The sequence below is a fragment of the Pinus tabuliformis genome, chromosome X, assembly GCF_031772625.1.
Source record: "Pinus tabuliformis cultivar Carrire ecotype Pingquan chromosome X, CPIR1, whole genome shotgun sequence".
NCBI lineage: Eukaryota > Viridiplantae > Streptophyta > Pinopsida > Pinales > Pinaceae > Pinus > Pinus tabuliformis.
This window is the reverse complement of record NC_142308.1, coordinates 1,094,773,212-1,094,797,684: the sequence shown is the minus strand read 5'-3', so window position 1 is coordinate 1,094,797,684 and position 24,473 is coordinate 1,094,773,212. Positions and strand designations below refer to the sequence as shown.

The following is a 24,473-nucleotide window of genomic DNA, read 5'->3' as shown; positions in this document are numbered from 1 at the left end:
CCTTGCAAACACTTTCCCAAAGGTCAATGTGATATTGTCCTATATCTCTAAAGGGGTGTGAAGGTGCTAAATTCTAACTACTGAATGAGCTCGGGTTTGAGCACGAGAATTCCCTTCCCCTTGGCTCAACAAGCCCCACTTGATATAAACATGTTATCGGGGCATGGTGGGGGAAGAAACAATACAAATCTTAGTGAAAAGGGTGTGACCAAATGTGAAAAGTCCTTGTGACATGGAACAAGAGGACAAACAGAGAAGGCAATGACTATGGGTTGTGAAGAGGCAAGGAAAGAGAAGGAGATACAAGCTAAACAAAGCCCATCCCTTCATAGTAGAAGTCCCTGCGTCTTTAACAAATAAAAATAATATAACTTTTAACAAGGAGACGAGAGTAATAAAAGCCGAGCGAGCATATAGAGACCTGCAACAAAATTGAATTAAACCAGAGGCTGAACAAACATTATCCAAGTAAATTGATTCCTTCATTCAAGCATCAACGAGAGTTGTTGAGCTTGTATATTTTCCTGAGCATTTTTTGTGAAGCTGTAACCTAGGCTTTCTCCTCGAACAAGATACCCAACCATTGACCTTACAAAAACCCGAGCATACTGAGATGTGCGAGTGAGGTAGGGTAGGGAGGGAGGACCTGAACCTTCCCTTAGAGGTGAATTGGAAATAACCTTAAACAAAGCAGAAACACTTACAATAACAACTAGACCTAGCGAGGGAAGGCCCAACTAAGCACGAAGAAAGCAACCTGTTGCCAAATACCATTGATATTCCATCACCTTGATCACCTAAACACCATCGAGAACCTTCTTGTCTTGGCCACCCTGAATTATTAATTGCAAGATAATGCAAAATGTGTTTGAACAACGATGTATCTTCAATTATGTCAAATAAAAGTAGGTGGTATCCATGCCTTTCCTCTTTATTAAGCAAAGTGATAATGTTTATCACCTTCTATAAAGTGTATATCCATTTGATTTAAATTAAATTTCAATTTACAATAAAATTGATTATATATATATATATATAAATTATTGAAAGTCGCAATAAAATTGATTATATATATATATAAATTATTGAAAGTCGCAATAAAATTGATTATATATATATAAATTATTGAAAGTTGAAGTTTAATTTTTATTCAAATGATTTTTGTGGTTGGAATTTTCCTAATAAAACTGTGTAATATTTATTATCCGTCCTCTAGAGGTACCTCCATTAATCATAATGAGACCTAAAACCCTTTAATCATGATGAGACCAAAAACCCTTTTATTGTTTCCTTTCTTATATTTATAATCATAACTTGGATTATATCTATTCAAAATAGTTAAAGAGGTGTAAATAGTTATTCGGAGCGTTAAAGGTCTCAAAGATTTGAAATATTCAGCCAGAGGTAGAGAAGCTGGGAGGTGATAGTTGCAGCTAATCATGGCGGGAGTGTGTGCACCCATGGTAGTGTTGGACAACGGAGGAGGATACTGTAAAGCAGGGTTCGCGGGCCACAAAAATCCTCTGGTGGTCGTCCCCAATTGTATGGGGCGTCCCCAATCCACGAAGAAATGGGTGATAGCAGACCAGCTCCAGCAGTGCGATGACATAGCCGGCATTACCCTGCGCCGCCCATTCGACAGAGGTTACCTCATAAACCCCGACCTGCAGAAAGAGATTTGGGATCGAATATTTAAAAACCTTCTCAAAATTCGACCCTCAGACTCTTCGGGTTTGCTCTTGGTGGAGCCTCTCTTCAATCTGCCCTCCATTCAGAGGGCCACGGACGAGCTTGTCTTCGAAGATCTAGGGTTCCAGTCCCTTTACGTAGCAGATTCGCCCTCGTTGGTTCATTTATACGAGGCGAGCAGGTCGCCTATCAGCCTTTTAGCCCGCACACAATGCAGCCTCGTGGTGGATTGCGGCTTCTCCTTCACCCACGCGGCTCCCGTGTACCAGAACTTTACTATTAATTATGGGGTTAAAAGAATTGATCTCGGAGGAAAGGCGCTCACTAATTATTTCAAGGAGCTTGTTTCCTACCGGGCTATTAATATGATGGACGAGACTTACATCATGGACGATGTTAAGGAAAAGCTATGCTTCGTTTCACTCGATGTCGCCCGCGACCTTGAAGTGGCCAGGTACCCCTTATATCTTTACTCTCTGAACATTTTAACCCACATGTAAGAGGTTTTGAGGTCCATCCCACCACTATGGGTTCTCATGTCACAGTAAGCTTATACGCGAGTTATAAGGATGACACAAAACCAGTGGTAATGTGTATATTGACAAGAACTCCACTTTGATTTTTTGATTAAGGATCAATATCCACGGGTAAATGGTTTTTGAGTTATTCATATCATCATTTTGCCTACTAACAAAAATCTGTATATTTGTGCCCCTGAAAATTCTCTTGAAAGGTTTCGTTATAATGCCTATTAAGTGCCAGAGCCCAAATTACAAATAGAAATGTTAGAGCACAAATTACAATTCAAACACACACTTGGAGAAATAAAACCTAGAATTTAATAGCCAAGGGTAACTCAATTATGTCCTAATACTATGCCTACAAACTGTGTACTATCCACAATTGCTACAATGAAATTCTTTGCATCTTCCACGATTTGTATTTGTAGCACAGTCGAACTAGAATTGTTTCAATATTCTGCCATCTTCCATGTTTGCTAGAATGCTATTTACGCCGGGGAAGTAAAGTACTTCTCTGTCTTTCACTTCTAAGATTGACAACTACATTCATCACACAAGAGACCTTTCAGGATATTGCGGGTGATAGTTGGCTTTCTTTTTAAAATGATTTTTCCCATCGCAAAAAGAATTTCACAACTGACTTTATTGTGGTTTTTATTTTATTTGGATCGAAACGTTTCAAGATTTTGTCTATCTTGTTATATTTACTATATATTCATGCATTTGTTACCATTGTTCAGAATACTATACAACCACAAAAGATTCACTGTTCCAACTTGTAATTTATTTTCAACCGTTAAATGCCCTTTATCTTTGTCACTCTAGATGGTGACTCAATCCGGATAATGATATTCGTTTTATTGCAAAGTCATGTTTTCACCATTCCTCCCGACATGTAACTTTTTCCCTTCCCAATCGGTGCCTTTTCACGTCATTTTTCTATTCAATACGCATTTGTGAACTAAAACCTGAATATTAATGAAGAACATACCAAGTTTAAATTTTATACACCTGTACTCTTTGTTCTGTCCTTATTTCCACCAAACTGTTGCAGCTAGTCATGCAATCATTGATGTATACTGTATCCTTTAGAAATGGCTAAATACTAATGCTTCAACGAGTCTGTTAACTCCCCATTTCCAATGCCTTCTATTATCAATGGTTAATAAAAACTTATATATAGTCTCCCACAAAGAAATTTTTTAATTTTCATGACACTTGAATGAACTCTATTTCACTCCTCCATTGAAAACTACAAACACAATATAAATAATATCAAACTGTGCTTCTTGACATATGTAGTCACCCCCTGTCAAATATTTTGTTCATCTTATATCACCTAACAATTATATGTACTAAACCAGGTAAAATTAATCCATCGTGTGGAGTAAAGTAAATTGGTACATCTATTATCAGAGGTATTTTTAGATGTGAAATAAAGAATAACTCTTAAAAAAGACACAAGAAACAATGTACCTATGCTTTTGTTGGGATCTGATTATCCGTAAAAAAAATTGTTAGATCTTTGCAAATCTCTCTGCAACAGAAGAATCTGAAAATTTCAATCTTGTTTATGTTCAAATCATGCACTTTTTTTTTGAAGTAGCTAAATGTGATTCTGGATTACCAGGTCATTAGCTCTTCTATTCTTGAATGAAAAATACAATGGTTTGATTTTTCTACCTGTGCACTATTTTTTTTGAAGTAGCAGTTATAAATGTGATTCTGGGTTACCATGTCATTAGCTCATCTATTCTCAAATGATAAATACAATGGTTTTATTTTGCTACCTGTGATTGCTTCTGTGGAATCTACTATCACTCTGGGCAGAAGCAGAGGTTGAAAACATGAAGGATATATAGCAAGCGGTCTCTTTTATTTTGGATTGATACACAGCAAAACGTTCTTTTTATTTTGGATTTTCATGACTTATCAAAATGAACCTTAATTCAGCTGACATGGTTTTGTGTGTGAACAATGTTTTGATCACTGATAACACACACCCGTGCAAATCAGCAAAGAATACTTAGAGTTGCAACATACACATTGGTTAACTTAAACTGGTTAAAGAATCCTAAGAATTGGCTTTCATAAGTAACTTAAACTGGTTAAAGAATCCTAATAATGTTCTTCTGTAAGTGATTGCTTAATCCCTCGGATTGGTTGAATGGTTCTGGTTTTTTCATATTAAGTTACTTCCTTATCAGCACAGTGAAAATACGTTTTGTGAAAAATCATACCAATAAGCCATATGGATTGTTCCAATGGGAAATACATTTTCAAATTTCTACTAAAATGCAAATTCTCTTTATGAACAGTTTTATATATTTTAAATGCTTATACCAATAGTAATCAGTATTATTCTAGTTATGTGTCATCACCAGAATCACCTGGAGATATAACATGATCCACATGGATGAAGGGAGAAGATGGTTAGGGTTTGGTCTGGGTTGATGCAGGAAGAGGAGCTCCTGGATCATGGAGATGATCCTAGTGATTTGTCAATCTTTAGATACGACGAGGAAAGTATATGCCATTGGAATAAGGACAACCTCTTTTTGATCCTGTCAACACAAAGGAACCTGAATCCTTCAATGGGATTTTCTGAACCCTTGTCAACCAGCCAAATGGAACTGTTCCAATGGGAAATACATTTTCTACTAAAAAGCAAATTCTGTTTACAAGCTGTTTATATATTTCAAATTCTTATACCAACAGTAATCAACATTATCCTAGTCATCACCAACACCACTTGGATATATAACATGATCCACATGGATGAGAGGAAAAGAAGGTTATGGTTTGATCTAGGTGGTGGAGGTGTTGAAAATGGTAACTAGCTTCGGTCTTCATAATTGTCTATGTACCATGACTTGATGTAATCAATGTACTTGTCAAAAGAAAAAGAAAAGAAAATTGTGTTTTTGCAAAAGAAAATTATTTATTCAAGAATGGGTTTCTTGCCCATTGGTTATTTTTTCATAGGTCTAGCACCCATTGTGTGCTTTAGGGTTATGACAAGGTCAAAGTCAAGGTCATGATGTAAAGTCCCTTGGAGGGCTCTTGAATTGATGTAAAAGAAATTATTTTTGTATGTAAAATGATCTAGAAGCTACCAAGTGATGGGTTGGGCAGCCCACCAAGTCGGCCCCATTAGAGACAGTTGCACCCCACCGAGAGAATATATAAAGAAGAGGTATTCGACCTCATGTGATACTCTCAAGAAATTTTGCACTCTTAAGAACTCTGAGGCAAATACAGAGCGAGAATGAGGAGAAGGGTAGCGAAGAAAAGGAGAAGGTCTCTTTGTTTGGTTTGGGTATAAAATTCTTTGTTTGGCAAGCTTGCTCATGTGGGAAGGAAGCTATCTCTGTTTAGACTTTGGACTAGAAAAGAACTGTAGATCGAGTTAAAGAGAGAAGCATTGTTGTTTGGGTGGCTGGCCTATTACTTGATGAGTTGTCTTGGTCGAAGGTCTTGGAAGTCTTCCTTGAATTTCTATAAGAAGTGAAGTTTTTGGGTTTTCCCACTTGGAGGGGTTTTGCGCTGGCGTAGGGCCTATTTCTGGTGTTCTTGTTTGCATTGTGATCTTCTTTATTGGCATTGTCTTGATGATAAACACTACATAATAATAATGATGATGGACTGATCTAATATCATAAGAATTGTCAATGTAATAAGAGAAAACATTTAAAAGAAGCCCTAATTCTGTTTGCCCTAGTTTTCTCAACAAGAGGAAGAGGAGCTCCTATATTATGGAGAGTATCCTAGTGATTGGTCGTTCTTTAGATGTGATGAGGAAAGCATATGCCATTGGAATAAGAACAAAAGCCTTGTTTTGCCTTTGTCGACACCAAGGAACTTGAATCCTTTGATGACATGTTTTGGATGCTTGGAAAGGGACATTGCTGATGGAATATAGTAGTACTAGGCCCCTTTACTAATTTAATCAAATGTTTTCTAACTTAGGGAAAGGACATTTTTAGTAAGGGCCTTTTCAATAGGTGGATGACAAGGGTGTGGTTGTTGTTAGCCATAATATTGGTGAAGAGATATGTCAAGGTAAGATTGGCATGTTTGGGCCATGTGAAGATGGTCCTTTGCTTCTAGGTAGTCATTCGAACCTCATTTCTTACACCCTGTTTGAAGTTGGAGGACATGCAGATGGTGATTTAGTGGAAAGAAAACTCTAGGATTGGATTGGCAAAGTTTGGGAGAGCTTGTTAGGCTATATGCTTTTTTAAGTTGCATGGTAAGGGGAAATGGAAATGCCTATTTGAAACGGGAACATACTAGAAATGTGACCCCCCAAAAATCAGGGAATGGGGAAACATGATATATATGTCGATATATATTTCATAAACTTATATTGAAACTTTGAAAGAAAGCATTTAATTTTTAAGTTTTAACATTATAATTTAAAATATAGATACAAATTCCTCAATAAATGAGCAAGTACTAATGCCCAAAGCCCAAGAATATATAAATGAGAAACATAAAATAAATCAGACAAGTGATACATGTAACATAATGCAAGAAATAAACTCCAAAACCAACCTTTATTATTTATAAATATGGTTATGTATCTAAAATTATGGAGACTTATAGAAATCTCCAAAAAATATTATTAAAACATAATAATTAACAAAAATTATTTTAAAACACTTAAAAACGTTTTTAGTGGGCCCCAGGCAATAAAAGGGCCACATAAGTGCATCATACGAGCCCACATGTGATGTATAACCATTGATGTGTTGTGCAATGCTTGAAACACGTTTCAAGAGGGGTGATACAAGTTTCAAAAACATGAAATGCATATCACCCCTCTTGAAATGTGTTTTAGGGTTTTCATACTAAAACACGCTTGGTATAGTAGGTGGGGTGTGCTTCCTGCACCTTAGATGCCTATGTTATACATTTTATTCGAAGGCTAGATAGCCTTCATTTTCAAAAGTAGGGAAGATGTTAATAAGATCTATAGGGGGCATTTGTCCCAATGTTTTACAAAACGGAAACGGATTCGGACTCGGCCGAGGATCGACTCGGAAACGGAAACGGAAACGGCAATGACTCGGCCGGCTCGATTTCAATGACTCGGTCGTTGTAAAAAATACATTAAATATTTATTTTTTTTATAAAAAAACATAATTTTAAATAGTTTAAACATAATTTTAAATATTTTCATTCAAGTTTCCAAACACACAACATTATAATATACATGGAAGACAACATATGATCAAAGTAGGCTCATGAACCAATCCATTATATCAAAATGGTACGGTGTACCCAATGGCAATAGTAAATACATAGTCAACTGTAGTCTCTGTCTGTCATACATGATCAAAGACTCAAGAGTCAAAACAAAATACAAATAACCAAGGAGGCTAGTAGCTACTGGCTACTGCCAGAGGAGCCAAGATCATCTCGACCAATCTCTGGATCATCATCATCAGAGGCAGAGCCAGACAAGGGGCCCCATGACTCCTCCTCATCATCATCGTCTCCAACTGCAACTGTAGAAGTGGTGCCAGTACCAGTACCACTAGGCTGTGAAGCAGATGCAAGCTGAGATAGAGTACAAATGCGGCTGCGCTTCTGTCGTGGCTGAGCAGAGGAAGGCGAAGCACCTACAACTGGAGTCCTAGTCCTACTAGCTGGCTGTGAGACTGAGGCTGGTGGATTGGGATCTGCATTCAACTGAACACGCTGCAGTGGATCTCCAACATCAAGTTCATCAAGATCCTCATCAGGATCAAACTCTGGTATACGACTCTCCACTACCCAATCTGATGTTGGATCAATGTCTTCCAACACAATGGGATCTGAATCAGGTCTTTTGTTCAGCAATTGGTTCCGTCTGAGCCGAAGGTTGTATTGGACAAAAACTAGATCATTCAACCGTTTTTGCTCCAAACGGTTTCTCTTCTTTGTGTGAATCCTCTCAAAGACAGACCAATTGCGCTCACACCCAGATGCACTGCAAGTTTGACTCAAAATACGAATTGCAAACCTTTGCAATTCAGGGCAGTGGCCACCAAAGGCCTCCCACCATTGTGCTGCAAAAAACATAGGAGTGTAATGAATTATGAGTTAGATGAAGGCTGAAGCTCAAAAAAATTACAAATTATATCTAACTTGAAATTGAGAAATTGAAAATTGAAATTTTTGTTTACCTGGCTCATCTGCTTCTCTTGCAATCTTTGCTAGGTTCTTCCCAAAGGTACCTGTTGCATTGGTGAAGGATGTGACCTGCTGATGTATCAGTAGCTGATCAGACTCCGATAGGACCATGCGCTCAATGCAATCAACTAGTCCATCTCTGACCTCCCCCCTCAAAGCTCCTGACTCCTTAGCTTTATAGTGATACCGTGGGTTCAAAAAATACCCAGCTGCATGTATAGGGCGATGGAGTTGATTGTTCCATCTTTCATCAATGATTGCCCAAATGGGCCCATACTTTGCCACTCTATCCTTGTATGCTGCCTTTATTTGCTCCTTTGCTTGATCCATAGCCTCATAAATGAAGCCCATAGCCAACCTTTCCCCATCCACCAACCGCAACACCTTAACTAGTGGCTCAGCAACCTTCACAATCTCTGTTGCCTTTCTCCAAAAAGTTTCATCATGGACTTTCCTTCTCAATTCTCTGCCTTCTGGTTTGTTAGACCAACTGCTATTATTCCAATCATCACTGGAAAACATCTTTTGCAAGTTTCTATGTTGGGAAAGCATAGATTGCAATGTCAAAAAATGTGTAGCAAATCTAGTGATGGCAGGCCTAATAATATCCTTGCCTCCAGTGTGTTTCCTCATGAGACTCAAAACCAGTGTATGATTGTAGATAAATTTGGTTATGCTTTTGGCATTATCTACAGTGTTTCTGACCCAATCTAATTTCCCAATATCCTCAAGCATGAGGTCTATGCAATGTGCAGCGCATGGGGTCCAAAAGATGGTCTTGTGTTTTTCCTCTAACAGTCTACCAGCAAGAACATAGTTAGAGGCATTGTCTGTGATGATTTGAACAACATTAGCCACCCCCACTTCCTGAATAACCTCATCCAATAGCTGAAACAACAATTGGCCATCTTTTACCTTATCAGATGCATCAACTGATTTTAAAAACATGGTTCCCTGTGGGCAGAAGGCAAGAAAGTTTATGATGGTACGGTTTCTTTGATCAGTCCATCCATCTGACATGATGGTACACCCTGTTCTTGCCCATGATTCCTTGAAATCTTGCAAATACTCATTAATTGATGAAATTTCTTTCTGCAAACGAACCCCCCTTAGCTCTTGCATAGTAGGGCCTTTGAAGCCTTTTCCAGCAGCATGTATGGCCTCTAACATAGGCTCATAATATGGTGAACGAGCAGCATTAAAGGGGATATCAGCATCATACCACCATCTAGCTATGTAGTCACAAGCAGTCTCCCTCAATTCTTTCTTCCAATGGTCATCTAAAGTGGGCTGAGAAAGACCTTTACTAACTTCAGGACCATGTGCATCTGATGGAGAGGAGGCTGAGTGAGTGAAAAAACTTTTGATAGTCCCATCACCCTTCATTCTACCCTTTCCCTTATCTTGACCAGAAGCATAAGAGGGAGGAACATAACGGAAAGGGTTTGATGCATCAGTTTGAGGGATAGAGGAAGAACCCTCAAACTCATAGTGGGGGTTGGCAGCCATCATTCTTTGTATCTCCCTCTTTCTCCCAATTTCATCCTGTATCTCTTTTTGCCTAGTCTTTTGTTCTTGAAATTTTTCAAAGCTTTCCAACAAAGTCTTTCTAATCTCCCCAATTTCCTTAGATTGACATGCAGTAATATTGCCTCTAATCCCTGCCAAGTGTTGTTTCAGCCTATGAATCCCCCCAGGACCTGACTTAATTTTCCTATGGCAAAACTTGCAACACATCTCATTATCAACCATTTCAACATATGCCCAAGCAGCATCTTTTGCTCTAGGTGCCATTTTTTGACTAGGAAAACAATCTGAAAATGAAAAAAATAAATAAAAATTGATTCAATGTTCATTTATTTGACTAAAAACACTCTCTAAGCTATCTTTATATGCACCTAAAATTTAATAAGTAAAAACAGATTTATAGAGGTGGAAAAAAATACCTCCAGGCACAAACTGCCTCCTCAAACTTGCTCCAAAAATCAGCTCCTCAATGCTGCTCCAAATGGCTGCCCAAGAAGCTCCTCACTCTAGCTACAATGCTCCTCCAAGACTCCTCACTGCTGCTCCAAAACAAGCTCAAGAAATGCTCACTAACTCTCAAAGAAGACTCTCACTCAAATGCATAAGACTGCTGTGAGTGAAATGAGAGCATTTGGCTGTCTTAAATAGAGTTTGGGAGGGGGAAATGGACCCCAAATGCATTTAACTAATCACATAAACCTTTTCAAGTCCACAAACCCTAACCAAATCAGCAAAAAATCAGCAAAAAGTTATATTTTTCCAAGGTAAAACGCTGCCCACGGATTTATAAACGGTACGGCCGTTTTTTGACGTGACCCGGCCGGGTTGACCGGGTCAGCAATGACCCGGCCGAGTCATTGGCTGACTCGGCCGGGTCATTGCTGACCCGGTCACCGAGCCGAGTCATAGGGCCGGGTTGAATTTTTTTTGATTGACCCGGATTGACCCGGCCGTTTCCGGGTTGACTCGGGCGTTTTGTAAAACAGTGATTTGTCCTAGGGTTCTGTACTAACTCTCAAACAATGCTCCCTGTAATTGTCCAAATTGTACATTAGAATGATCAAATCTCTGACCCATATTGTACAATCCACGTGGAATTTAGGAAGGTCATCCATTGTCATCTTCGTGACCTACCTTTGCTCTTTAGGTCAAGTCTCCTCTAACTTAAGGGAGGCTTCCCTAAGGACTTGCTAAGGCTAAGCAATGAAGATCAGGATGACATCACAAGTAGCCCCAACAAACAGGTTTTGAATTTTGAGAGTTAGAAGAAAAAGAATGATGGAAGGATTTGAGTTTTGAGAGTTAAATGAAAAAGAATGATGGAAGGACGTGAAGATTAGCGCCAATATCCAATGAGGCTATGGAGTAAAGAGAAGATGAATAACAAGAGGATATCAAGAAGAATGACCTTGTTTTTTTTCAATTACTCGGAATATGGATCAGGGTAGAGACTATCATCTAGAGGATGAGTAATTGCTCAATAAATCAGAGCAAAGCATAAAGCCAAAACTCCATTAGAGAGGATTCCTCAAAAGGATTTCCCTTAGCCCAAGGATGGACTATGGCATGAAACAAACCAAGCTTTTACTAGGGGAACCTCATTGAGGGTTTGCCTAGTAAAGAAGGCCAATGCTTACTTCACACCAATAAAGGGGACATGAAGACTTGTTCCTTTGACATCCCCATCCACGTGACAATGTTTCCCCTTGATGGATTGATCTAACTAAGCTTTGTGGTGATCTTGAATCACTTGCAAAGTAAACCCTTAAAAATATTGCGGACAAATCCAAGAAAGGACCAACATCTTTTGTTGAAACATACATCACATAATAGACACTCAAGACCAACAAACACTAAAAGGTATTTTTGTTAAACCCTAGGGAGAAGAATAGTCCCACTATCCAATCATGATTACAAATGAGGAAGTCCTTCCTTTACATATAGGAGATAAGGAACTTCCTTTACATTAAAACAATATTATTTGTGGGATTTCTTTAGATCTAGCAAGGAAATTCTAGATCTAATCTACATTTAGAACTAAAAATTAACAAAATAGAGTGGTCAAATCTACACGTAGAATGAGAAATACAAGAAATCTCAATAAAGGTAAGATTCAATCCACCCAACCACCAGAGAAATGGTCAACAAATATTTTTTTCCTTGGAGTTAGTGGCCAACATCCCATGAAAAAGGTCCAACAGCCTCTTTGAAGAAGTCAATCCCCTAATAAAGGCAACATTCCCTTGAAAAATGCTTTGAATAGTTCATGGCCATGAATCGTGTGCCTTGAATGGTCAATATCCTTGATTAGTGGACAAATAATTTCCCAATGGCCCTTTGAATTGTTTTAACCTTAAGAAATATGGTAAAGGCTATCTTGGGAAGGGTCGTTCTACCCACATAGCCTCAACAACTTCCTTGAATGGGCCAATGTTGTGCTTGAAGATGGAGTGCTTGATTTGAGTTTGGGATGCTGTTATGTGGCCCAACAAACCCCCATGTGCTTGAATATTGAGCTCCCAACAACTAGTTGACCCCCATGTGTGGTTGAGCATCCCCTTGACTAGCAACGTCCACCTTGAATTGGCCAAAGTCTTGCTTGAGGAGGCTAGTGTTGAGTTTGGAGAGGCTAGCATTAACCTTGAAATGGCTAATGATCACCTTTTTTTCCACCTTTGACAACCTTACTATTTCACATTGTAGCTAAAAGAGGTTGAATTTGCTTGCATGGGCTTGAAAACTCCAATGTTGATCTTCTTTTGAGCATTAGAAGATGTGATGGGCAATAGAAGGCTTTATGCTCCACATGCAACATCCATTTGCTTTTCCACCTTTATATTCATGGACTATATGCCCACATCCTCCTTTGGAGATGAAATTTGTTGATGTTTGTAGCCCGAATAGGTACTTCTACATAGGTCTAAGTGTCTAGACGTGCAGAAGTCACCCAATACACCATTAGACCTTAATAATTACTTTAATAATTAAGGCAATTATTTTATAAGGAAAAAGTGAGTTTAATCTAATCTAATGCAAAAGTTATTTGCATTAGTGAATTAGATGAATCTCAATCATCAATCTCAATTGAGGCGAGATCTAATCTTGGCCTTCAATCACTTTGGAGATTAGGGTTGTGGATTTGGTCATAACTCAAGCTTATAAAAGCAGAGCCAGGCTAAGGGAGAATACACAACAATATGCAGGAGCACAAGACATTGAGAGAGACATCTCAGTGGTTGGTAGAGAAGGATTTCTAGTCAAGTGTGTTGGGTTTGAGGAAGGCGCAAAGGAGGAACAAGGAAATTCAAATTAGCCAAATCTAGGGCTTGATTTGCTGGATCAAATCCATATTGTTGTATGTATCTTCCTTAGATTGGGCCCTTTTCCTAGTAAGGGAGCCCAAGTAAGTTCTGAGTAATTTAATGATAAATTGTTGACTGGGAAGAATTTGCGTGTATGTGTCTAAGTGAGATTGGTTAATTTAATGTGCTTCCATTGAATATTTTTTGTTTATGTGAAAAACTCAGTTGTGCTTTTATTCAGTAGATGTAAAATTTGCTAGGAATTAATTGCCATGTGTTGGGTTTAGCAATGAACATGGTATCAGAGTGTAAACTCTGAGAAGCCAACCTTAGAATCACAAAAGCTAGATTCACTTTTGCAAGCATAGGGTTGTAGGGATCGAGTTAGTACATAATGCACAAAGGTTGATAAATTAAGGCCAAGTTTCGATTAGTGAGCTGAAGCGGTTGAAGACAAAATTTGTTTTTTTGTATGGGGTCCCAAAGGTTGAATAAGTTAAATGTTAATTAAAACAAGTGAGATAGACTTGGGTGGTTAGTAACAAGGGCTTGCGCTAAATTGTCAGACCTTGCTGCCATTAGCTACTTATAATAGTTAAGTGGCCAAAGTGCTATTGGAGGAGGAGCCGACATGGTTGACTAAAAATATAGTGCAAGGTGCAAGGTTCAACACACAAAGAAAAGTGGTTGACAAACATAAATTGGGCTTGCGAGTCGAGTTGATATATCCGATAGAGCACTAGAGGTCAATGTTGTCGGGGGTTGATGAAGGTTGTGGTAGACATTGCATAGAAGTTGGAGTGAGGAGTTATACTGTTTGGGGCCGAAATTGTCAAGTTAGGTCGTCGGGGAGATTGCGGAAGAGATAGGGGCAGTGGAGTAGCCAACAAACCATAGTCGTAGGAGATGGGACCTGCAGGCAGAGCCACAAGTTAGACATTGCAAGGGTGTCAGGGCTGTGGAGGATCGATAAGGAGCAGGGATGTGGTAGAGAAGGGACTCTACCAGTTGCCCAATAGAATCTCTAAGCCGTGTGTGCACGAAAGATAGTGAGCCCACAACAAATGAAAGCCAGAACAAGAGTCAGGGGCAACCACTGTAGAGGTGACAATTGAGGCACCAATGGGCCAGGCTAAGTGGAGGATGCGTCCAGGTCGTGAAGGGCTCAATGAGTAGGAAAAAAAGTGTGAGTAGGTTGCAACCACAGAGTAACAATAGATTTAACACGAAAACCAACAGATCTGAAATTCAGTTGGTGGATTTCATGGGTGCTTGAAGTACAAAGCATCCAATTGGGTTTTATTGGGCTTGACGGATTAAGCTTATTTGAGTTCCTAAAGCACTAGGCAAATTTTTTAGTTAAGTTTTTGAATTGGAAAGATGGCAACAACTGGTGTTATGTTTGAGGATAGGTTGTAGTATAACTTCATTCCCCAGAAGGCAAGGGTTTCATTGATTCTCATGGAGAATGGCATATGGGAGTTTGCTAACACCAAACTCACCTTGTCTACAGATGTTGCAGATTTTGTTGAAAATAGTGTAACTAGGTTCGGTCTTCATTATGTCAAATTATGCATTAATGTATTTTTGTATTAAAAGAATTATTTTGCTCTAATTAAAGGGGCTCAAGACAAGTCATGTAATAAGTGAAGACAACCATGTATTATTTATAAATGTAATGCATGTAAGTCCTTCTAGATCATCAAAGAAATACACAAATGTGTACCCACAGATTTACTCAAGAAAAACCGCTCAAAGGCTATGTATTCACGTCTGCTTAGCTAATTAATCAAAGGAAATGTCGGCCTAATCTAGGCTCACGTCAACTCAATAAGATGAGAGGGCAAGCTTATTTATAGGCTAACTGTGGCTCCTCCAAAACACAATTCAAGTCTGATCTCTCATGTTGAAGGGCAGTGGTCTTAAGGTCGAGGAAAGGGAAGGTAGCCGCAACACATGAGGAATTCTGTCCCTTCATGCGAAGTCACCACCGAGCCTACTCCTCATCACAGTGTGCAAATCAGGGTTAGGGTCTTGCATCACCTAATTGTGCGAAGGGTTTGAAGGGTAGTTCTTGCCGCAATCAAGACAAGGAGACTATTGTTGGAAAGTGCGAGGGTATTGTGGGGCTAGGAGAGCCCTAACTTCATCCGCATACATGCATACATTCTGAAATCTCGGGCTTCTTCCTTCGCTGTGGTGACAGTCAACATAATTACCTTGTGAAAGCCTTGAAGATAACCCTATTTGTAACCTTGACAACATATGAGACATCTACATGTGAAGCAAGGATAAATCGAGGCTAGGAGAGCCTATCCGAACTATTTTGGTGTAGACTGCCATGATGATTCATTACATAATTGATCAAGCATGATTGGGTACACATTTTGAAGTATTGTCATTTGATGTTGAAGGCATTTCTGGGTCATGTAACTTCTCAATATAGATTCTTTAAGAAAGAGTTCAAGGGTTTTTCCTCTCAAGTTTTGGAGAGGTTTTTGCCATGGCATGGTGCCAATATCTTGTGTACTTGTGCATGGTTGATTTTCTTGTTTTGATAGCTGATTGATGATAACACTACATGGTAATAATAATATTTATCAAATCTGAAGGAAAATAATATCTCAAGCAGTTATCATAGTAAAGAGAAATAGATCAATTGTATTGCCCTTATTTTTCTCAACATGGTATCAAAGGGAAGGTTCAACAAAGGGCGTAAAGAAGATCAACTCCCTCATGCAGCAATTAGCAAGTATGGGTTAGCGCAAAAAGGCAGAAGGAAGATCTCGGTTGGACACAGATCTCAGAAGGCCTTAACAAATGCGGTAATTATCACAGTGATAATTCTCTCCTCCTCGGTGGTACTCATTTCCGTGAAAGGGGTCAGAGTCAGTGTATTCCTGTGGCAAAGAGGATCTATGAGATCCTACAGCAGTGCTAACTCGGCATTATTATGACAAGTAAAGACTTCGAAGTATACCATAGTGGGAAGACTCGTTTCTAGCACCTTGGTTGATCCAAGTAATATCTCTGTTGCAATGAACAACAATGGTTAAGAGGCAGATATACGTTCTTGGCATAACTGTTATGGTCTCAGTTTTAACCAGTGTTGCACTAATCACGATTTTACGATAAAATCGCGAGTTTTTGAAATCAGATGTATTATCGCGCGATAAATACATGTATTTTTTTTCGGCGATTTTTATGAAAAAATCGCAATTCGACCTCAAAAAATCGCGGCCCTTACCAACAGTGCATTATATAACAAAAAATCACGATTTTTTTTTAATTCATTTGCACAACAGACAACGGCACGCCGACAACGACAGGGTTTTGGAGTGACCTCTTGGTCGTTTGGGCGCTGAATCCGCTGATTGGAGGAGAAAAACAGAGTGAGAGCTAAGGAGGAGACGAATTTTCTCCATCAAACCGGTATGGGCACCAACATTTTGTGTTTTGTAACTTTGTTTTGGTTTTTTTTCTATGTTTTTGGTTGGGTTTGGAATCTGGATAACCCATTGTTTATCAAAAGAATTCAATGGGTTATCAAATATTTTTGAATTGATTTGAATCTTGATGGGGTTTTTGTCATTTGATTTTTCATTTTGTTTGTTAAAATTTCTTAAATTGTCAAAAATTCCATGTGTTTTGTTATAACTTATGTTACTCATGTATGTAATTTTTTTTAGTTTTTGTACAATGTAAATTGTAAGTTTGTAACTTGTAAATTGTAATCCTTATTTTGCCATAGGTTCACCGAATCACCATTCAACTTCAAGTTCAAAGTTCAAAGTTCAAAGTCAAACATGCCAAGGAAATTGGACCCTCTGTGGGAATTTGGTGACCCTGATGGAGGGATTGATAGAATGAACTTGTCTTGCAAGTTGTGTGGGCAGATATGTCAGGGGGGTGTACAGATTGAAGTATCACCTTGCACAAATCCTTGGATTTGATGTAGGGCCTTGCACAAATACAAATCTTGAAATCATCCGAAAAGCCATGAGATCATTGGAAAATTTAGAGCACAATAGAGAGGCCAAAGCAGAAATGAAGAAGCAACTAACAAAGTCTGTGTTAGGCTCAGGTGAACAAGGAAGTGGCACTGGTTCTACTTCAGCATCAACCAACCCGGTAGCTGCCTCATCATTTTTTGTTCCTAGAACCACGCCTGGTTCACAGCCATCTATCACTTCAATGCTTAAAAAAACTGAGAAAGAACAAGCTAACAAGTTGTTGGCCAAATTTTTCCTTTGGAATGATATTCCTTTCAGCATTGTAAGGAATAATCCATTTTTCCAGCCTGTTGTTGATGCTATTGCAATTGTTGGCCTAGGGGACAAAATCCTTTCTTATCATGACTTTAGATGCCGGATTCTTCAAAATGAAAAGGTTGACTGCACCAAAAGATTGGAGGAGTTTAGCGAATCATGGGCACAAACAGGATGCATTGTCATGTCGGATGGTTGGATTGACCAAAAGGGGAGAACCCTTATAAACTTCTTGGTTAGTTGTCCCAAGGGGACTATGTTTATGAAATCTGTTGATGCATCTGCACATATCAAAGATGCAAAAACTTTATGTGATTTGTTGGATGTGTTTATTTTGGAGGTGGGTGCAGAACATGTTGTCCAAGTCATAATGGACAATGCTGCAAATTATGTCGCTGCTGACAGGATGCTTATAGAGAGGCATCCTACTTTATTTTGGACACCTTGTGCTGCACATTGTATTGATTTGATATTGTAGGACATAAGGAAAATTTCCTTTGTCAAAGATATTGTTGAGTCATCAAAAAGAATTACAAAACTTATATATAATCATACATCTGTGCATAGCTTGATGAGAAAATTCACCAACAACAAAGAGTTGGTGTGCCCCGCCATTACACGGTTTGCCACCAGTTTCATATCTCTTCAATCCCTCTTGAATTCTATGTGGGATGTGAAGAGAATGTTTCTTTCAGAGGAGTGGTGTGCTTTGACAATGAGCCGCAAACCAGAGGGAGAGGCCATATGCAGACTAGTTTCATACCAGGAAGACTTCTGGGCGGGAGTGCAGGAGGTGTGCACTGTTACTGAACCTTTGGTAAAGGTTCTTCGATTAGTTGATGGTGAGAAGCCCACAATGGGCTATTTGTATGAGGCCATGGACAGGGCGAAAGAATCCATTCGGGCCTACTATGATGATAAGGGAGATAAGGGGTTTTAGAGACAACTCCTTCTATGGGAAGTGATTGATGAACGATGGAACAACACACTCCATCGTCCCATTCATGCTGCAAGGATCTACCTGAACCTCGCATTTTTTTACGCATGTGGGTTCGTATTTGATGTTGAGATCATGGATGGATTCTTAACCTGTGTTCAGAGGATGGTGCAATCTCCAGCAGAACGTACCAAAATCTCCAAAGAAATTGAGAAATGGCAGGTGGCACATTTGGCTTTGACATGGCTGTGACTGATAGGACAACTAAAATGCCAGGTATTTTTTAGTTTGTTTCAAATTTCATTGTCTCTTCAAGTTCATAACTTCATACTTTCCTTCAACTTTCAAATTCCATTTTTTTCTTATATTTATTTAAAATTTTATTTGTAATTTTGTTGTAGATGCATGGTGGAGAATGTATGGTGCCAGGGTACCCCTTCTGCAAAAGCTTGCCATTCGAAACCTCAGCCAAACATGTAGCTCCTTAGGATGTGAGCACAACTGGAGTGTATTTGAAAAAATACACAATAAGAAGCGCAATAGGTTAACACTTAAAATATTGCAAATTTCCAAATAATTTTTTGAATTCATTAAACAATATTTTTTTTTATAATTATTATTTCATGATCTTTGTACAGGTTGGAGTCCCAACGACTTAATGACATGGTCTACGTCTACTACAATCTTCTATTGTGGGTGAGACAACTTGAGAGAACACCTGATATGGAGGCCATCTCATTGGATGGGATTGACACCACTGCTGCATGGAGGGTTGAGGCCGAGAGGCTTGTCATGGAGTCTGTTGATGATTGGTTAGTGCAAGAGGTAGTGGAGGAGGAGGAGGAGGAGGAGGAGGAGGCGGAGCAACAGGAGGAGGAGGTGACACCACCTACCCGGGCTACCCCTGCCACCAGTAGAGGACGTGGTCTACCTCCTATAGCTCCTAGTTCTTCAGCTTCTAGAGCACAGCAGAGTCCACTGCCAACTCCATCGACATCTACATCTAGAGGGAAAGGGAAAGCTATTGCATTTTCTCGCAAGAGGGGCAGAGGAAATCAATAGTATTAGACTTTAGTTATTTGGTTCATTTCATTGTATATGACATTATGACTCATGATATGACTCATGAGATACATTATTATATTTTTTGTTGATATTTTGAGGCTGAGTTGGGAGTCATGAGTCAGGACTTACTATTCAGGACATGATTCACTGTTATGTGTGATGTAGCACTAGAAATGATATTAAACATCTTATATATTAGTTCTTTTATCATATTTATGTGTCAATGTATTTATTTTATGTTGTAGATGCTTTAGATATTAAAAAAATTGAAAAAAATGAATATTTTTGTATGTTACAATTTTTTTATTTTTATTTTTATTTATTTATTTAATTTTTTAATTTTAATTTTTATCATTTTATTTTATTTATTTATTTATTTTTATTTTTTTTCTTTCTGATTTTTACCGATTTTTTCCCAATTTTTGCGATATTTTTTTTTTTTTTTTTTTTTTTGCCGATTTTTTCCCTGCGTTGATTTAATCCCGATAACTATTAATGCAACATTGGTTTTAACATCACTATGATATACCCTTAGTAATGATATTGTCATTCATAAGAGACACAGCATATGATATCTCTGTCGCATACTTGATGATCACTTTATCATTGAATATAATCTCAGTCTTGATGAAAAGACACAGAAACAACAAGTGACAAAGATGATCAGTCTCAGAATTATAACAGTATTAGAAGCAACAATAACTACTATAGTCTCACTGGAAGGTAAGTATCTCAATCTCGGTGGACTTATTTCATAACAGTCAATGTATACCTATGATGAAGAAGGGCTCGGAACCCCTCACTGTATTTATATAGTCTCACTATCTCGGAATAAGATCTCATAGTCTAGAAATATACTCTCGACATACTCGGCATTACCATAAAATGAATCTCGGTGATTCTCGGCATATCCATGATCTAAAGGTGCAAATCTCTAATGGATGGAGCAAAGATCTCATTCTCGGCATACCTAGTAAATCTTGGATGGATGAAGCAGAGAGGACTACAAGTGAGGACACAATATTGGCATGAAGTCTAGGCTAATAGTCTTGGCATATTTATAAGTGTATCTATGCATACCCTCAGTACGTCCCAGTGAAACTTATACTTGGTTACAGTATTGGTGAAAAACAAAGACGCAGTCCTAATCACAGTAGTCTCGGTGCACAATATCCATTACTGTCTCGGCATCAATAAAAGGGTAAGGATCTAGAACATTATCACTGGCTCGATGGATGATAAAAGACTTACTGTCTCGGCATAAGGAGGATCACAGTGATCTCTCAGTTATGCTTACAGTCTCGACATATTCTCTTGGCATACGATCTTAAGGTATAGTGATGATCCTAGTGCTTATGGAAACATGATGAATCAGTCATCATGATGATTGTCACAATGAAAATCTCAACAGACCTCGTTGACATAATGAAGAAGCAACAGTAAAGATCTCGGTGCAATAAAGGTACAACAATGATGATCTGGGTGAAGGAGCAACAAGGATGATTGTAGTCATGGTGCAGCAGTGACCTAATTGAAATGCTAGAAGACGTACTCTCTGAAATGCAGTAAAGAAGGTCATCTTCATGAGATCTCAATTGGGAGATTTGAGAAAGATGGTAAGAAGACAATCATCTATTTTCCTAATAAGCAAGATGTCAAGTGTCCTTGGGACAAGGAAGCTTCCTCATCTAACAACTTATGGTATCTGTGCAAAATGGAAAAAGGATAAGTTGTGGACAAAAGTGTTGAAGGTTAAAAGACTGAAGCATGAGAAGGAAAGTTTGGTCCTCAAACCAGACAGTTTTTCAGTGCTATGGGAAGATTATGGAAAGGAGCTCATATCGCTGGAAGGATGGAGGAAGCTGAAGAAAAGGGCCAAGGAAAGAGGGAGTAATAGACCTCTACTATGAGTGAGATGGTTTTTCTCACAAAAGGGTCCTATCACAAGCTCCAAATCTCCTACAGATATGTTCATGATGATAAGATGCATTGTGGCATCATGAAAACAAGAGCTTGTAATCATGAAGGACAAAATCCATGGCAGTCGAGCATGAAGGACATAGCTCTTGGGAATCTCATTGGACATTAAAGGAAAGGACAAGAAGTCAAAGGAAACATTTGCCAGATGGGGATCTACAAGATCTTGAAGATTCTCTGATGAAAACCTCAGTGGAGGATCCCCTAGTCAGGAAAGGCAGCAAGTGTTTCATCAAGAAATCCAACCTTTGGAATTCATGAGACGATGGTCCAATGACATGAGAAATGAAGCAGACCAAGGGATTGAAGATCTTTTCAATCAAGGAAGCTGCTAGAAGCAGCAAAGGTAAAACAAGGTGTATGCTTATGTTTATATTTAATATTGTAAGGTCATGATGTATGGTTGCAGGTGAAATAGATCAAGCATGATCAAAAGGGAATAGATCTCCTCCTCTGAAAGGATGCGGAAAGACATAAGTTTAACTAGATGAAATCAACATAATATGTCCTCATATGAAGTATGAGGTAGTTGACTACAATTGAAGAACTTTGAGAGCTCCTGGGAATGAAAGACATGAGGATGAAAGAGATCGTGAAACATGCAACCATGACGAAGGCAGTCAACATCCAAAGGATCAGGAAGACTTGACCAGGAAACCTCCCAGAATGATGTGAAGACTTTGATGGAAGTCTGAAAAGATGAGGACCCTTGACAACAGATATCATTGGGAGATGTGTCAACATGAATGCAGGATGATTGATACCTACAAGAAGATGTCACTGGAAGAAGGCCATCACCAAAAGGTAATATGTGATTTGTTTTTGGTGTCTGACCTCTTGAAAGAAATCTGGGTATGTGTGCAGGATCAAGGAAAGAAGAGTTGTGAAGGATGTCACAACTATGTACCTTGTGATCCAGAGCAATCACTGTTGAAGAAGAGTGAAGACAAATGAGCTTATGAAGGAAACCCCAGATATGAAGCCAAGGAGGATACTTTCCGGAAAAGAAGGAATGACATGGCGGAGGAAAGTAATGGATGGCTAACCCCACGTGAAGAAATTGATGACATCGAAGTCTTGAATCATCAGTCAACTAGAAGACCCTATAAAGCATTGATGATAGAGTCCCTGGGTAAGAGGGAGCTATGGGAAGTTTCTATGAGTAAAGGAACTCAAGCAAGTTTCTGAGTAAAGAGAAACTTGGAACTCGTCCTTGGTTAAGAGGGAGAGTTAGACATGACATTCTTGTCTTCAGTTTGGAAGAAAGAATGGAAGATTGTGTAATCATCTGGCATTTAACACTCTTTGAGGATGTGGTAGGGCATCCAAGACAAGAGTGGGCAAGAGGACCGATATTCTTGAGGGCTAGGAACCCAAGATGAGAATAGTCCTAGTAGGGCATACTCGGAGAACACCCGGGGGGGAATGACCCTAAGAGAGACAATGATGATGTGTGTCTATCAGTCATTGGTCTCGCCAACATTGTGTGCTCTGATCTATCTGAGAGATAGAGCTGTTAGTCAAGGCCTTGCTATATGGAAACAATGATGGTTGAAATGATGCTATAACAGATGGATAACTAATCTGACTCTTTACTTATAAAAACTCTTGTATTGAGAATGTCCATGTACCATGTGTAAATGAATACCTCCCTAGTTAAGAGGGACTGTTGAAAATAATTTAACTAGGATCGGTCTTCATTATGTCAAATTATGCATTAATGTATTTTTGTATTAAAAGAAGTATTTTTCTCTAATTAAAGGGGCTCAAGACAAGTCATGTAATAAGTGAAGACAACCATGTATTATTTATAAATGTAATGAATGTAAGTCCTTCTAGATCATCAAAGAAATACTCAAATGTGTACCCACAAATTTACTCAAGAAAAACGCTCAAAGGCTATGGATTCACGTCGGCTCAGCTAATTAATCAAAGGAAATATTGGCCTAATCTAGGCTCACGTTGGCTCAATAAGATGAGAGGGCAAACCCAAAACGCAATTCAGATCTGATCTCTCACGTTGAAGGGCAACAGTCTTAAGGTCGAGGAAAGGGAAGGTGGCCACAACACATGAGGAAGTCCGTCCCCTCATGCAAAGTCACCACCGAGCCTGCTCCTCATTACAGTATACAGATCAGGGTTAGGGTCTTGCATCACCTAACTGTGCGAAGGGTTTAAAGGGCAGTTCTGGCTGCAATCAAGACAAGGAGACTACTGTTGGAAAGTGCGAGTGTATCATGGGGCTAGGAGAGCCCTAACTTCATCCACATACATACATACATTCTGAAATCTCGGGCTTCTTCCTTCGCTGTGGTGACAGTGATCATACCTTGTGAAAGCCTTGAAGATAAGCCCTATTCGTAATCTTGACAACATATGAGATATCTACATGTGAAGCAAGGATAGATCGAGGCTAGGAGAGCCTATCTGAACTGTTTTGGTGCAAAGTTGCAAACTGTCATGATGATTCATTGCATAATTGATCAAGCATGATTGGGTACACATTCTAAAGTATTGTCATTTGGTGTTGAAGGCATTTTTGGGTCATGTAACTTCTCAATAAAGAGTCTATAAGAAAGAGTTCAAGGGTTTTTCCTCTCAAGTTTTGGAGAGGTTTTTGCCCTAGCATGGTGCCAATATCTTGTGTACTTGTGCATGGTTGATTTTCTTGTTTTGATAGCTGATTGATGATAACACTACCTAGTAATAATAATATCTATCAAATCTGAAGGAAAATAATATCTCAAGCAATTATCATAGTAAAGAGAAATAGATCAATTGTATTGTATTCCCAGTCTAATATGAATTGGTGTATCACTGCAACCTCACTTCACCCCCTGAGACATATCTCAAACCATATTTAACTATAGCATGCAGGTACCTCAACACATGCTTCGTTGCAACCCAATGCACATGCCTCGGCTTAACCATATACTGACTCAGGGTGTTCACTGCAAAGCAAATATTTGGCCTGGTGTTAACCAGGTACATCAAGGATCCAATCAAT

General features: G+C 38.9%; 1 protein-coding gene across 1 annotated transcript in view; it reads left to right on the top strand.

The window, feature by feature from the left end:
- The first annotated feature begins 1,319 nt into the window (after positions 1-1,319).
- Positions 1,320-24,473, top strand: part of LOC149143643 (actin-related protein 6-like) — a 109,035-nt gene continuing 85,881 nt past the window's right edge. Inside the window, exon 1 of the mRNA XM_089446558.1 lies at positions 1,320-2,143. Within this exon, the coding sequence (XP_089302684.1) occupies positions 1,440-2,143 (704 nt within the window). The 5' untranslated portion in view covers positions 1,320-1,439. The remainder of the gene's footprint in view (positions 2,144-24,473) is intronic.